Genomic DNA, 13,241 nt, shown 5'->3' with positions numbered 1-13,241 from the left:
TGTGGCCTTTGGTTTTTTTTTAAAGCCAAAAAAAACCCCCCCCCCCCCCGCTGAACACAAACCATGTTTCAAAAGAGTTCCTGTATTATTATTTTTGCACGTTAATGCATTTTCATCAGTGACCACGCCTGAAATGTTAAACCAACGCTATTACACTTAAGTAAAGTGCACAGGCATTCATCTGAGTCTTTAACTTTCTACATTAATAATATCTTTGAAAGCCTCTCCTACATCTAGGCCGGATAAATTGAAAAGTTACTTTTAGAGGCATTATGCCAATACCTTTAGATACGTACATACTTTTATAACCACTTTAACAGCATTTGTCATGACATGACTATTAGATCATGACTATTTTGTTCACATGCCAAGACATAAAAACCAATTTTAAGGCAAATGTCTTAAGTTGTTCGGAACCCAACACTATTATATTCTCACTATTTTATTAACACAGCTTTCGGGGGAATTAGTCCAAATGATATTCACCATCTTTCCTCTCTTCAGAATAATGCATGTTCATGGACCAAAACAAGCGACTAAAGTCAGTTTTATAAATCTGCCATTAGCTGCCCGTACTATTCAGACTCGGGATCATCCACTGAAACGCCGAACTTCTCCAGCATTACCTCGACCACAGACAGGTGCAGCGGAATGAATGACAAAGCTAATTTCAGCGAATGTTAGCTTCCTTGCTAACCGTTACTGAACAAAGAAGGCGATAACATGGAAGCTTATGAGAGGAAGTTTTCTTCTAAATGCTATTTTTAAGTGTCGATGCATTCCTTTGCCCTAAGTTGACTTGTTAGGGGGCGTAAAGTGTTAACTTGGCAGCATAGTTAGCAAGCAGGAGGTTAAATGCTAATGCTAGCTACCTGGAGTTCGGTACCCAAACCCTTCCGGTTCGGTCTCTGGACACCGACACGAAAGCTCCCTCTGGAAAAATGGCGGTCGCCAGTCCCCTCACGTCCATCTCGTGGCCAGGGATGGAGCATCTGAGTTTGAACGAGTTGGATGATGCCATGTTTTTTGACAACGACAACAACAAAGTGAAACTATGACACCAGTGTTACAGCTAAGCGGTGTCGCTGTCAACATCCGCCGCTTCTGATTCCGGAAAGGGAACTGTGTCATCACACGCAAACGACTCGGTCTTTCAAAATAAAATGACTATTTTGTTTGTTTTACTTCGTAATTTAATCGCCATTCAATTCAAATACACTTTATTTGTGTTAAAGGGATATCCATGTCGTAGTAACTCATAGCATCCAAGTGCCTTCGAGTCGTGTATGGTGATGCTAGGGGCAGGAAGGATCTCCAGTAGCAGTCATTCATGCAACGATTCTGAAGAAGCCTCTAACTAAAGACTGTTGTTGTATGTCTTATGACCATCATGACATATGAACAGCTCAATATCCGAATAACAGAGACAATATTCCAAAGTAACATGGTATGAATGACAACAATCCACCTCATTTGCATTTGCCTGTACTTCTTAAATCTCTGTCTGGCCATGTGGTTAAAGCTGGGCAGAGAGATGTTGGGGTCTGAGATATGATTTTTGCCCATCATAATCAATGGAAGAGATGGTTTGAGTTTCCTCCTTGGTCCTGCTCTTTATCCATGACGCCTCCTTTTCAGGTTCTTGGGGTTTTGGGGTCAAAGCTCAGGTAGTATTTCAGCTTTTGTGATGCTAATCAACTGCTCTATATGGCTGCAGAGCAGAACCAAGGACGAAGCTGGAGCCATCTCTTCATATCCCAAATCATATCCCAAACTGCAGTGTATCCCTGCATGTCTTGTTAATTATACAGCCAGACATAGATTTAAAATAAAATAGATTAGAATTGCTTGCCAACAACCTAAGATGTCATCCAGGCCATATTAATGTGGAATAGCGTCTCTGCTGCTTGGATATTACGTTGCTAGCATGTCTTAGTAAAACAGTCTTCAGATTCATTGCAAGATTGACTGCTAATGGAGCTACTTCCTGCCCACAGCATCACAATCCACAACGACTCTTTAAAGATGGATGATGAGTTACAACAATAGTTGGGTATTTTTTAATTGAATTGAACTGAATCAGTTTGCTAAAAACAACATATTTCCCTTCACATTCACATGGGTGAGTATTAGAACAGCATCCATGCCTTTAATTTCCTAACCGTGACTCAACCGGAAGCAGAACTGTTATTGCAGGTAACCAGGACCTGTCCATCCCACACAGAGTCGGATGAGGAAGTAGCCGCTGGGTAACTACATGCACTCCGCAGGGCGGCGTTAAATCAAAGAAAAACGTAAGTCGTGTTTTCCTGTGTATAATAATATCATCTCTGACACTTCACGGGTTTAATAGTTTATTCTTACGCCATCATAACTGAGTGTAATACCGCTGGGCCCAGCTGTTAGCTATAACATTGTTGGGGTTGAATGGAGCCAAGCCCATCACGGTGTCAGGTGTTATCAGTATGAATGGAGATGGAGGAGGCAAAGCATACAGTGACAACTACTTCTCGGTTAAAAATCCAGCATTTCTACATTTAACTTACTGAAACACATTATGGGCTTCTGCTGTGGTCTTATTCTCTGACCTGAAAAAGATGAGATGAGATTCATTTGTATACGAGTCCCCAAATCTCTGTTTTATTTGACATCTGCCATTCATTTAGAATTAATTTAATAATTGAAAATTATTCAGCAGACTGGACATAGGATTGTTGATTCTGACGCTCATACATGTGTAATAACAGCTGCTATTAAAAGATTGATGTCAAACGTAACAGGTGAAAAATCGAGGTTGTGATATTTTTTTTATCACGGCGTATATTTTTATTTTTGACTCCTAATATTGCCTAAAGTGTAACAGAAATTTTAGGCAATAATCTTCCAATTATTTCCAGTTATGATGTTGAAAACGCCATAAAAACAAATAGCGCTTTTGTATTGTTATTTTGAGTTTTGTTTTTTTCTTTCTTGAGAAAATCGATAAATATCAATACATTTCTAGTGGTCATTGGTTGAGAGGCAGGGTACACACTGGATGGGCCACCAATCCATCACAGGGTAACATACAGGACAAACAACCATGCACATGCTTTTTTTATCTTAGGACAAGGAGAATGATTAACTCTTTATGGGCAACACGGACAAATAGTTTCAGCTACAAGTGAAATGAAGTGAAGCACAAAACGGAAGGAGGCTCAAGCATTTCCTGTAACAAACAATGCAGATCCAACTCCCCTCTTTGGATAGAGGTGACAATGACCCAGAAACCCCACAGGATGGGCTGGGCGGGTCAGTGAAACTCTTTTAAACACTTTGCAAGTATTTGTAAGCCTAAAACTTTCAACCAAAAAGGCCTTTCTTAGAGGAAAGGCCTTTTGTTTAGGAACTAGAGAAAGTCATCTCGGTCTAATCTATCGCGGTGTTAAATGTAATCTCAGGGAAACTTGGTTTGGATTAGTTTCCAGAGGCAGTCAGGACCCAGCGAGCGGGAGCAACAGCAGCAATGAAGCTTCGCCTTCACTTCGTAGTGGATCCGATGGGCTGGCTCTGCATCAGCATGGTGTTTGGGATCTGGCTCTACAACACGTTCTTCGTTCCCAAACTGGTGCTGCTCCCACACTACGACGAAGGGCACATCCCCTGGGCCTTAGTTGTTTGTGAGTGTCGCTGCTTCCACTGAGGATTTCGGTAACGGTCCAGTGAACGGCTCTGGCTCATTAAGCCTCACGTCTGTACGTATCCACAGGTTATTACCTGGCGTCGGCGCTCTGTCTGATGGCACTGTTCCGAGCTTCCACCGCAGATCCCGGCCGTCTTCCTGTGGATCCACATATACCTCACTCTGGTACGGAAAGCCTTTCTTTCTGTGACTCTTTCAGTGTGCCATGAAGCATTTGCAGCTCTAAACTTCAGATGCATTTGTCTCACAGAGAGAGAACAGTGGGAGTTGTGCAATAAGTGCAACTTGATGAGACCTAAAAGGTCGCACCACTGCAGCCGCTGTGGCCACTGCGTGCGCAGGATGGACCACCACTGCCCCTGGTGAGCCCATATGGTTACTCTGATCTTATTTATTCCCATTAAATGCTTGCTTGACTTTGTCTGGCGTGTTGAAATAGCAGTAAAGGGCCTTCTGTATTTAACAGTCTTCGCAAAACTATTCACACCTTCTTGAAATTTCTCACATGTATTTTATTATTTTACAAGTAAAAATCTTGAAAACTGTTTTTTTTTTTTATCATCTTCTGAGTCAACACTGTGTGGAATCACGTTTTCACTTACGGCTGCAGGTCCTCTGTTGTACATCTCCACCAGCAAACTGAGATTGTTGCTCAATCTTCTTTGCAAAATAACTCAAGTTCGCATAGGATTGTTTCTGTCTTATTAGCCATCAGCTTTCTACAGATTCTCAGCCTTAATTGGACCATTCTAACTAAAGAATATAATTTGATCTAAGCCCTGAACCTCCACCCCGGTCTGAAGACGTTTCCATCCTCAAACAGATTTCTTTAAGTATTATCTTATATTTAGCATAGAGCTGGGTGATATGGCTGAAAAACATATCGCAGTATAAGTGTTTCTTGTCAGTTGATAATTTTTCATTAGTGTTTGTTTTAAATATCTGTAAATTTGCCAACCTTTCTTCTCCAGCTGTTGCACGCATTTTCTCCCTTCACTCTTTGCTGCTGTTCATTGTTTTTAAGCAGTTACGAACCGCGCTGGCGAAACCTGAAATTGCTGCCACACAAGTTCCTCAACAGGTCGTTGCTAGGTAACCAAAGAGTGAATGAGTTAGTAGATTAGTATCCTAAAGCCTTTCCTCTGCCTACATCTCCCAAAATGCTTTGTGGTTCTGGATTGGAAGTTCAGTGAAATGATTGAACATTCGATTGGCCGTATTATCAATGGATGCTGATTGCGTGTTTGTTGCTGAGCCGCAGCTCCATCCGTCTCCCCACTAACTGTTATCAGCTTCCCTGTTCCTGCTGACAAAGAGCATGCCCACAGTATGATTCTATCTCCACCATGTTTCAAGGTGGTGATGTGTACTGTATTTAGTGTGGTGACTAATAAAATAAAATACAATAGGAAAATAAATATTCTTTATTGTCTCTCAGTTGAGAAATTCAGGTGTACCAGCAGAATCCCTTCACACAAAGACAGAAAGTATTAAAATTAGAATACCGTATTTTCCGCACTATAAGGTGCACCTAAAAACCTTCAATTTTCTCAAAAGCCGACAGTGCGCCTTATACATGGACCAATATTGAGCCACAACAGGTCTAGCAACTACGGTAAGCAGCCGCCGACTTCATTTTCGCCCGTAGAAGAAGCGCGCGGTGCATGCTGGGATAGTTGTCAGAACGCTGGTTTGTAATCTATTAATAAAGTTTGACTGACCTATCTACCTACCGACCGTCTAGTATCAGGCCATCTGCAGGTCATTTAGCACCACGTTCTCCACGAACATACTGTGCGCGAACGGAGAAGGGTGACCATCGTCCGGCCACGCCCCGGACTGTTTTGTTGACATTCACTTTAGTGCAGCTCCATCTAGTGGATGCATAACGTAACTGCAGCTTCTACTGTAGGGTCTATTCTAGGCGCCTTATAATGCGGTGTGCCTTATATATGAAAAAAGTTTTAAAGTAGGCCATTCATTGAAGGTGCGCCTTATAATCCAGTGCGCCTTATAGTGCGGAAAATACAGTATATGAAAACTAAAATCATAGTTTGATCACAATTTGACCGTTGCAACTGCCTGTACTCGTGCAACCCCATAAGTGATCCCTTTCACACCCAGTTTGAAGGTTCCAGTGCCTTTCAAATTGGATCCATTCATTTCCTGTCTCCGTTCTGCATGCGTATTAGATTCGCCCCGGTTTTGTATTTTTGTGGATTCTTTTTGTACATTACTTTCAAATTTTTCTCTTGTGTATTGGCGAAAATCAAAAGCACAAACTTCACACACATAAAAGGAGAGCTGATGCTTGAAACTTGAAACTTGTTTTTTTCTTCTTCTTGAGGTGGCAGGGTGCCGACCAGCCTCACTGTCTCCTCTCTGATGATGTCGTCCAGGAATACATCCATCCCTACTTTCAGAAAAGTTCAAACCCTTACTCTGGTTTCCTGTCTTGCAGGATCAATAACTGTGTGGGAGAAGACAACCACTGGCTCTTCCTGCAGCTGTGTTTTTACACTCAGGTCCTCAGCTTATTCACACTGGTGCTGGACTTTTGCCAGTACTATTATTTCCAGCCCCTGACAAGACTAGACCAGGTGAATTGATGCGTTTGCATTCTTGCCAATATCTGGAAGTAGCTTTAACTTGTACATGAATTATAGTCAAACAGAGCTTCAAGAAAGAAAAACAGAAAAGCTGGAGTTGTTTATTGTATTTACTGTTTTTTTTCTTTTGTTTTGTTTTTTCTCCCCTTTCAGGAAAAGTTTACGACACGTCATGAACTGGCTCTGCTGCGAGTTTCAGCGCTCATGGGCGTGGTCATGTTCGGTGGCATGTCGAGCTTGTTTTACGCGCAGATGGCTGGCATCCTCTCTGTGAGTACTTTCAGGACAGTAAAATACTGCTGCTCTGACGTTGCCTTTTCCCAGCCTGCAATATTGATGGCATCCTAGTGACAGTGTGAATCCAACATGACCTTGCTGTCCTTTGAGGTTTTGATTGAATATTAACTTCCTTGTATCCTTGTCCAGCTGTGTTCTTCACTGCTCCAGTTGCTCCAATTTTTGATCCTACTGAAAAATACGAGCAACCAGCCACCCACATTTAAAAACACAAGGCTACTACTTTTTAGTGATACATTGAAATAAATAATCATATATAATTTCTTTTATTTTTTGCAGGATATGACCACTATTGAGAAAATGTCTCAGTTCTCCAGTGAAACGTGAGTCTGTTTTTTGTTTTGTTTGTTTGTTTTTTTATCTCAGATGGTTGCAGCTTGAAATTCATGCAAGTAAAAAGAGGCTCCTGTCATGAACATCATTCAAATCATCAGGTTCTATATTATTGTGTCCTCTGGTTGTTTTAAACCTCATTGTGTAGAAACATATCAGGCTCCAGGAGTTCATATCATATGTACATTCATAGAGTAAATGATTTTATGAATCAAAAAACGTGCTTCAAAGGACCTGCAGTATATATAGAATCTATATTTCAGGACTCATCCAAGTTTAAATTGGCTTTATAGTCCAAAAAGGAAAAGGCTGTGGGGATTTTATGCTTTTTACAATAAAGGTTGTGTTAAGAAGATTAATGTTGGTTTTTATTAGATGTTATCTGTTCAAGAGAAGATATTGAAACAAATAAGTTGAAATTTTGCCAATGTGAATGTTTAGGATTTTGAGTTCTTCAGCGCTTTGTTATCAGAATCAGACAAGTTTATGTGCATAAACAAGGAGTTTGACTGCAGTTTCCCATCCTCACACTGCACGGATATTAAATGTAAATACATAAACATTAAATATGATTAAAAACCAGCTAAAGAACACTGCCAGGTTTTCCCCTCTGTGCATTTTAAGCCTGGTGAGCCACCAGTCTTAAAATTCATGCCGTCCCCGATGCCGTGCCGCCCTGGGTGGGGAGCTAAGTTTCTCAAAAAGCAGCCACCGGCTGTAATACGTAAAACAAAACTTCCAAATGCTTTAAGGTGATGTATTTTTCTGCTTAGATATGGGACAAAAAGATCGTGGCAGTGGGCGCTCGCTGAGGTTTGTGGCACTCGCTGGAAACTTCTGTGGTTCCTCCCGCTGCGCAGCAGGCAGCCGCTTCACGGCGGCCACCACTACCGCAGCCACGTGTAGCTCTGCGGCTCGATGTTCCCCTTCCTGCCTTTCGGTAGAAGTTGCTACAGTCAAACACTCCACATACTCCTAAAACGAATCTGTCTGCACACCTTCACCACCCTCTGCTGCACAACGAGAGCCGGTTTAGCGGACACTTTACTTTTGTGTTGTTTTGTTCTGGTTTTTTGCTTGGTTTTATTCAGTTTCTCTCCAGGAACAGGGTCACAAACACTGTTTTGGAAGGACGGAGAAATGTTTTGATCACTGTGACTGCTATTTTTTAGCATCTGGAAACCACCTTTAATGGTTATTTACACGACGGGGATGGAAGCAGTGGGACATCTCTCAGGTTACGTCATAAAGAGCCTTCACTAGTAATTAACTACAGGCAGAATAACTACAAATCTGTTAGAAGTGTTTGATTTTTTTTCTTTTTTTGTATAAAGTTTGTGCCTTGTTTTTGTTTTTGGTACTTTTTATTTACCAAATTTTAGAAAAGGGTCTGAAGTATGACTACCTTCTAATGATTCGTGAATGTTTTCTTTGATTGTTTTACTATGTGTGTACAATGTGTGTATTTTTTAGGATCATAATGCCACTGATACCTTTCGATCTAGAGATGTCATATGACTGCTGAGAGCACTAACGCAAAAACAAGCTAATATAATCACTCCTCGATAGTGACTTTCATAGTTAATCCTGCTGTTAAATATGAGTTTAATATTTACTAATTAGTAGTTGATGTTTGCTGTATATTATTTGTCAGATTATGCTGATGGAGATACCTTGAGTCATGAAGAGTTCAAGTTCCACTCATGAGAGATAACAAAAATCTGTCTCTGATGCAGTCATGGGAATAACTAAGTACACTCATTGCATAATTTATTAGCTTGTAGAACTACCATTAGCAGCAATACCCTGACTTTATCAGTCACTCAGCATCAGTCCACTGAGGATTGTAGCCCTTATTTATGGCTCATCCACAACGCCATATCAATTAGGTTGAGGCCAATAACCATAGCAACACATTGATTCCAATTACCTAATTGGCTAATGTTTCTATCTGTCTGACCTTTAGCTGTTGGACAGATAAAACTTTGGCATACAGAGGAGTTCAGGGTTACTGTGGCTACCAAACAAGCCCAAATCATTGCTCTGATTGTCGTATGGTATGGTTGTATGTATGGTATTTTTATCAGTGTGGCGCTGATTGTTATGGTCAACTATCTCTGCTTTAATCTCGATCATGTCTTGTGGTTTGCACCATTTTTACCATTCCCTGCATGAACTTTTAACACTTCACACACAAAGTGATGGTTGGAGAATCTGCAACTGAGCTCTTGTTTTGTTTTTGTTCATTCCTCTGAGAGTGAACAGTCTGAAATTGAACGTTTTCTGAGATGTCCAATCATAGAAAAACTGTCAACTGACTTAAAAGAATTTCCACTCTGAATAATATTTATCTCTGTAGAATGAGGAGCTTTAAATTATCTGGAAGTGTCTCTATAATCCTTCTGAGGTTGACTGATTGAAGTAGATTGCTGATGACTTTGGTCCTTGTCATTGTGTTAAAGGGGCAGTATTATGTAAAATCATCTTTTTTTTTTTTAGCTTTACTTCATGTTATAATCATATTCCCCCATCAAAAACATACCTGGAGGGTTACTTTGATTCTTTCATGCATGTTTGAGAAATCCTTGAATCTCCCATGGCAACCATTCAGCTATGTAACACGTGTAGTCTCACTGAGTGACGTCTTTTCTACGCAATTTCCCTATTCAGCTCCTCCAGACTAGCGGCAGCAGCAGTTAGCAAACAGCTAGTGGAAGTATGAGTCTGTGCAGTGCTGCTAAACACATTGTAATGAGTGTCAGGAAGAGCAGGATCTTCTTAAAGAGACATGGACCCAATTTCAAGGTGTTCAATTGCAAAGTCAAATTTATTTTAAGTAATTTTAGGTATTTTAAGCATTCTTCATAACAACAAATGGTAAGATATTTTCTTTATTGTGCTATAAAATGGCACAGTACCTGGAAAAGACATAATACTGCCACTTTAACACAGACCTGTGTTCTCCAACAAGAAACCCACGCTTTTATAGAGGCGGTCAGACTTGCTGATGATCAGTTGCAATTTCAAAACGGCACCTTACTGCTACTTTTTCTCTAAAATCTAAAACAAGCATCACACTAATACTTAGATTTTTCCCTTGATTGTGCTGACAGTTATGGAAACTTTATTTCTTCCACCTGTGTAGGTTAAGTCAGTGTGACAAGTCAGTTTGCTGCTGAATAGATAGAAGAAATACAGTCATTTTCACATTCAAAGAATAAATATACTGACCACATTGGCAATCCGTTATTTTAAATCAACTTGCTGTATTGACCATAGCACTTACAATACAGAGGATTGGTACAAATAGTTTTCCTGTGGATTTTGAGACATGATATTTGAGCCCTGTAGTTTATTTTTTCTGAATGTTTTTAATTTATAAGTGCATATTTATATCTCTGATAGGGAAGCTCACAGATTAGTATTGTTATATACAGACAAAGCAGGAACTATACATTTGCTTCTAAAAACAGGCATATGGAGGAAAGAAATTATCCAAATTAGCAGAGCAAACCATAGCATACTGTCTAAAATACAAATGATATCAATTTCCAACACTTTGTTACTAGACATTCATAGAATGAATGTTTCTAGCAAAAGTGAAGGACTGCCAGTTCAGTTCCAATTCAGAACAAAAGTAATCTCAGTTCAATATGATTCAGTTTTATATAATCCAAACCCATTCTGCTCAGTCTAAATTATTCCAGTGAAGCCCATTTGATTCTTTGTAGGCAGGGATTTGTTGTTGATTTATTTTTGTTGTTCTGCTTTCTTTTTTAAAATTTTTTAGGTGCTGTGTGGCTTGATATTCAACAATCCTATCCCTATTAAGAACTGTTTTCTACTACCTAAAGTCACCTTTAAAAAATTGTGATAGAGATTGAATTCATGCGTTTGCCTTTGAAAATAGGATTTTATGATGGTCAGAAAACGATTGGACTTTTGAGGCTAACAGAAAACAACAAGAAGTTTTGTGCTAAGATTTCTGTTCAGTCTTAACACTTAGCTAACTGTTCTGTGCTAACAGTTTGCTAACTGTGCCTTGCTTACAACTTGGTGTTCTATTCTCGCACTAAGCTAACTATTCTTTTTGCTTATTCTTAGCTAAGAGTTCTGTGCTAACACTTTGCTAACATTTGCATTGTAAAACAGAGCTAACTTCCCTGTGGACAGCTGCTCTTCTTTCTAACACTTAGCTAAAAGTTCTGTGCTAACATTTGGCTAACATTTGCATTGTAACAAAGAGCTAATAACAGTTCCTTCTGAATATTTAGCTTACTGTTACGGTCTGACAGTTTATAAATTGTTCTGTGCTAAACTTACCTAACTATCTTATGCTAACACTTAGCCATCTGTTTAAAAACAGGAAAAGTATCTCATTGTAATAAGAAACTTTCTTGTTTTAGCTTGTTAAAATGTGTTTTATGTTTTAACAAGATTTTCTATCTCAATAAAACCAAAATATGTTCTAGTCATAACAGTAAATTTCCAACAGCGCAAGGTGTTTGAGTTTCATTTAGAGAAACCAGTGAAAAGATGGAGAGTGAGAGGAAAACCTTTATGCCTTTATTAGAAGTGGTAATCTGTCAGCTACGTATTTTTGTAAGTTGTTGAAATGAGAAAGTCGACTCGTTATAATGAGAAATAAAACCTCATTCCGTGAAAACGAGTTTTGTATCTCGTTATGACAGTAAACTTTTTTGCTTTAATAAGACACTGCTCCTGAATTTATATCCTAGCCCTGGCAGTTAAATGCTCCTGTACTTTCGTGCTAACAGCTAGCATCAAAATGTTGCAAATGCATGTTTTTTGCAGTTTAGGCAGTGGTGTTTGCTCTGCTAACACTGTATAATTTATTTATGATTGTTTTGTTATATCTGTTTGAAACTGCTGGAGACCTTACTGATTTAATTAGAGAAATATATAATGTCATAGTTATACTAGCTTTGTGTGAGCAAGTTTTTCTGAAAAACCTGTATGTAAACAAAGCCTATTGTGTGTGGAGAGAATACTATATTGTCCAAGTAGTTTTAAATGCCTGTCTAGGTCACCTCTTTTTTTTCTTTTACGTTTTTTTTTGCCATCACTACACACTCCACACCGACCAAAGATCTGGGAAAATGTTGCAATAGTCAGCAAGCATTTATTAAATGCATGTTTCACCAAGTTTTTGATGGTAGCAGTTCAATAATATGCACTGAATTTTATGCTAGCACACAGTCTGTTTTAAAGTGAAGACTTAATTTTAAAAGAGAGATACATTTTTAAAATGAGTCCTCACTGTAGGTATTTGTTGAATTTTTTCCAGTTTGAATTTGCATGAGCGTGGTTTCATATGTTTGCTCATCGGTTTTTGTAGCTCATGTTCGGGTTCTTGGATGTTTGGAAATTTTTTATCATGATTTTAGGTGTTTGGGGAGGCAATGCAAGGGAAAATGTATGTTTGATTTTTTTTTTAAGTTGTTTTGTTTTCCTTATTTGGTTTGAAATTTTTGAAGCAATAAGCATTGTTTGTTCATAATTTTGCTTTGACCGTTAAACTTTATTTTTTTTGTATTATTATGTTTACATTCTGGCCGATGAATCTGAACCTGTGTCTGACCTTTAATGATGGCTGCCAAGCTTAACATTACAAGTCACCGCCTTGCACTGCGTCGCTCTCAATTGTAGACGTGAATATTTCCACGAGGCAGCTGTTACTTGGCATCTCGCAGGAGATTGGAGTTTGGACCTTTTGAATTTTTTTTTCACTTTGCTCTTTTTATGTTTCTCAATGTTTCGTGTTCAAACCTTGTTTTGTTCTAAGTCAGACCTCAAACACTGGAACATTTGTTTTGTGAACGTGTTACCAGTTACTTTTCTGTTTATAAAGTCTTATAAAAAGTTGCCAATTTATTGCGCTGAAAATTGTGATTATAGCAAATATATAGGTATTCATATTTGAATAAATTACATTCTGAATATGTTTGTCTGTTGCTTTTTTTGTTGTTTTACAGTATGTAATCTTTATTTACAATTTTGTGCAACATATTTGCAACTAACAGATTCCCCCCCACCCCCAAATTAAAGTTTCAGATTATCAGACAAATGTCAATACCAAAAAGATTAGCTGAGTGAAAACAGAAAAGCAGTTCTTAAACATTATTAGTATTATTTAAAAAAAAAAAAGCTACATGGCATTAGGTACAATTATGATTAGTGTGGAGAAGTCCAAGTGGTATGAATACTTTTGCAAGGCAATGATTTAATGTAAATGTGGGTATAATATTAGTTTCAATCACACATTTTTTCTAAGAAGCATTATCACATTATAGGGTGAA

The 13,241-nt window shown here is 38.8% G+C and overlaps 2 protein-coding genes across 3 annotated transcripts in view; one reads left to right on the top strand and one right to left on the bottom strand.

Moving 5' to 3' along the window:
• The window catches only part of plaa (phospholipase A2-activating protein), an 11,337-nt gene extending 10,201 nt beyond the window's left edge, over positions 1 to 1,136 (bottom strand). Inside the window, exon 1 of one of the 2 annotated variants that reach the window (XM_015028485.1) lies at positions 873 to 1,136. In XM_015028485.1, the coding sequence (XP_014883971.1) occupies positions 873 to 1,021 (149 nt within the window). In that variant the 5' untranslated portion in view covers positions 1,022 to 1,136. The remainder of the gene's footprint in view (positions 1 to 872) is intronic. The other variant, XM_015028486.1, reaches the window with a different exon arrangement.
• A 1,051-nt stretch (positions 1,137 to 2,187) lies between these two features.
• Positions 2,188 to 12,885, top strand: zdhhc21 (zDHHC palmitoyltransferase 21). The gene is made up of 8 exons (XM_015028484.1): positions 2,188 to 2,294; positions 3,461 to 3,659; positions 3,749 to 3,847; positions 3,933 to 4,044; positions 6,144 to 6,282; positions 6,445 to 6,561; positions 6,868 to 6,911; positions 7,695 to 12,885. The coding sequence occupies exons 2-8, from the start codon at positions 3,506 to 3,508 to the stop codon at positions 7,825 to 7,827; spliced, it is 798 nt and encodes a 265-aa protein (XP_014883970.1). The 5' UTR covers positions 2,188 to 2,294; positions 3,461 to 3,505; the 3' UTR covers positions 7,828 to 12,885.
• The last annotated feature ends 356 nt before the right edge of the window (positions 12,886 to 13,241 follow it).

This window comes from Poecilia latipinna, unplaced genomic scaffold, assembly GCF_001443285.1.
Source record: "Poecilia latipinna isolate Pla-1442-1.1 unplaced genomic scaffold, P_latipinna-1.0 Scaffold126, whole genome shotgun sequence".
In the NCBI taxonomy this organism is placed as follows: domain Eukaryota; kingdom Metazoa; phylum Chordata; class Actinopteri; order Cyprinodontiformes; family Poeciliidae; genus Poecilia; species Poecilia latipinna.
The sequence above is the reverse complement of the archived record's forward strand: the minus strand, read 5'-3'. Positions and strand labels throughout refer to the sequence as shown.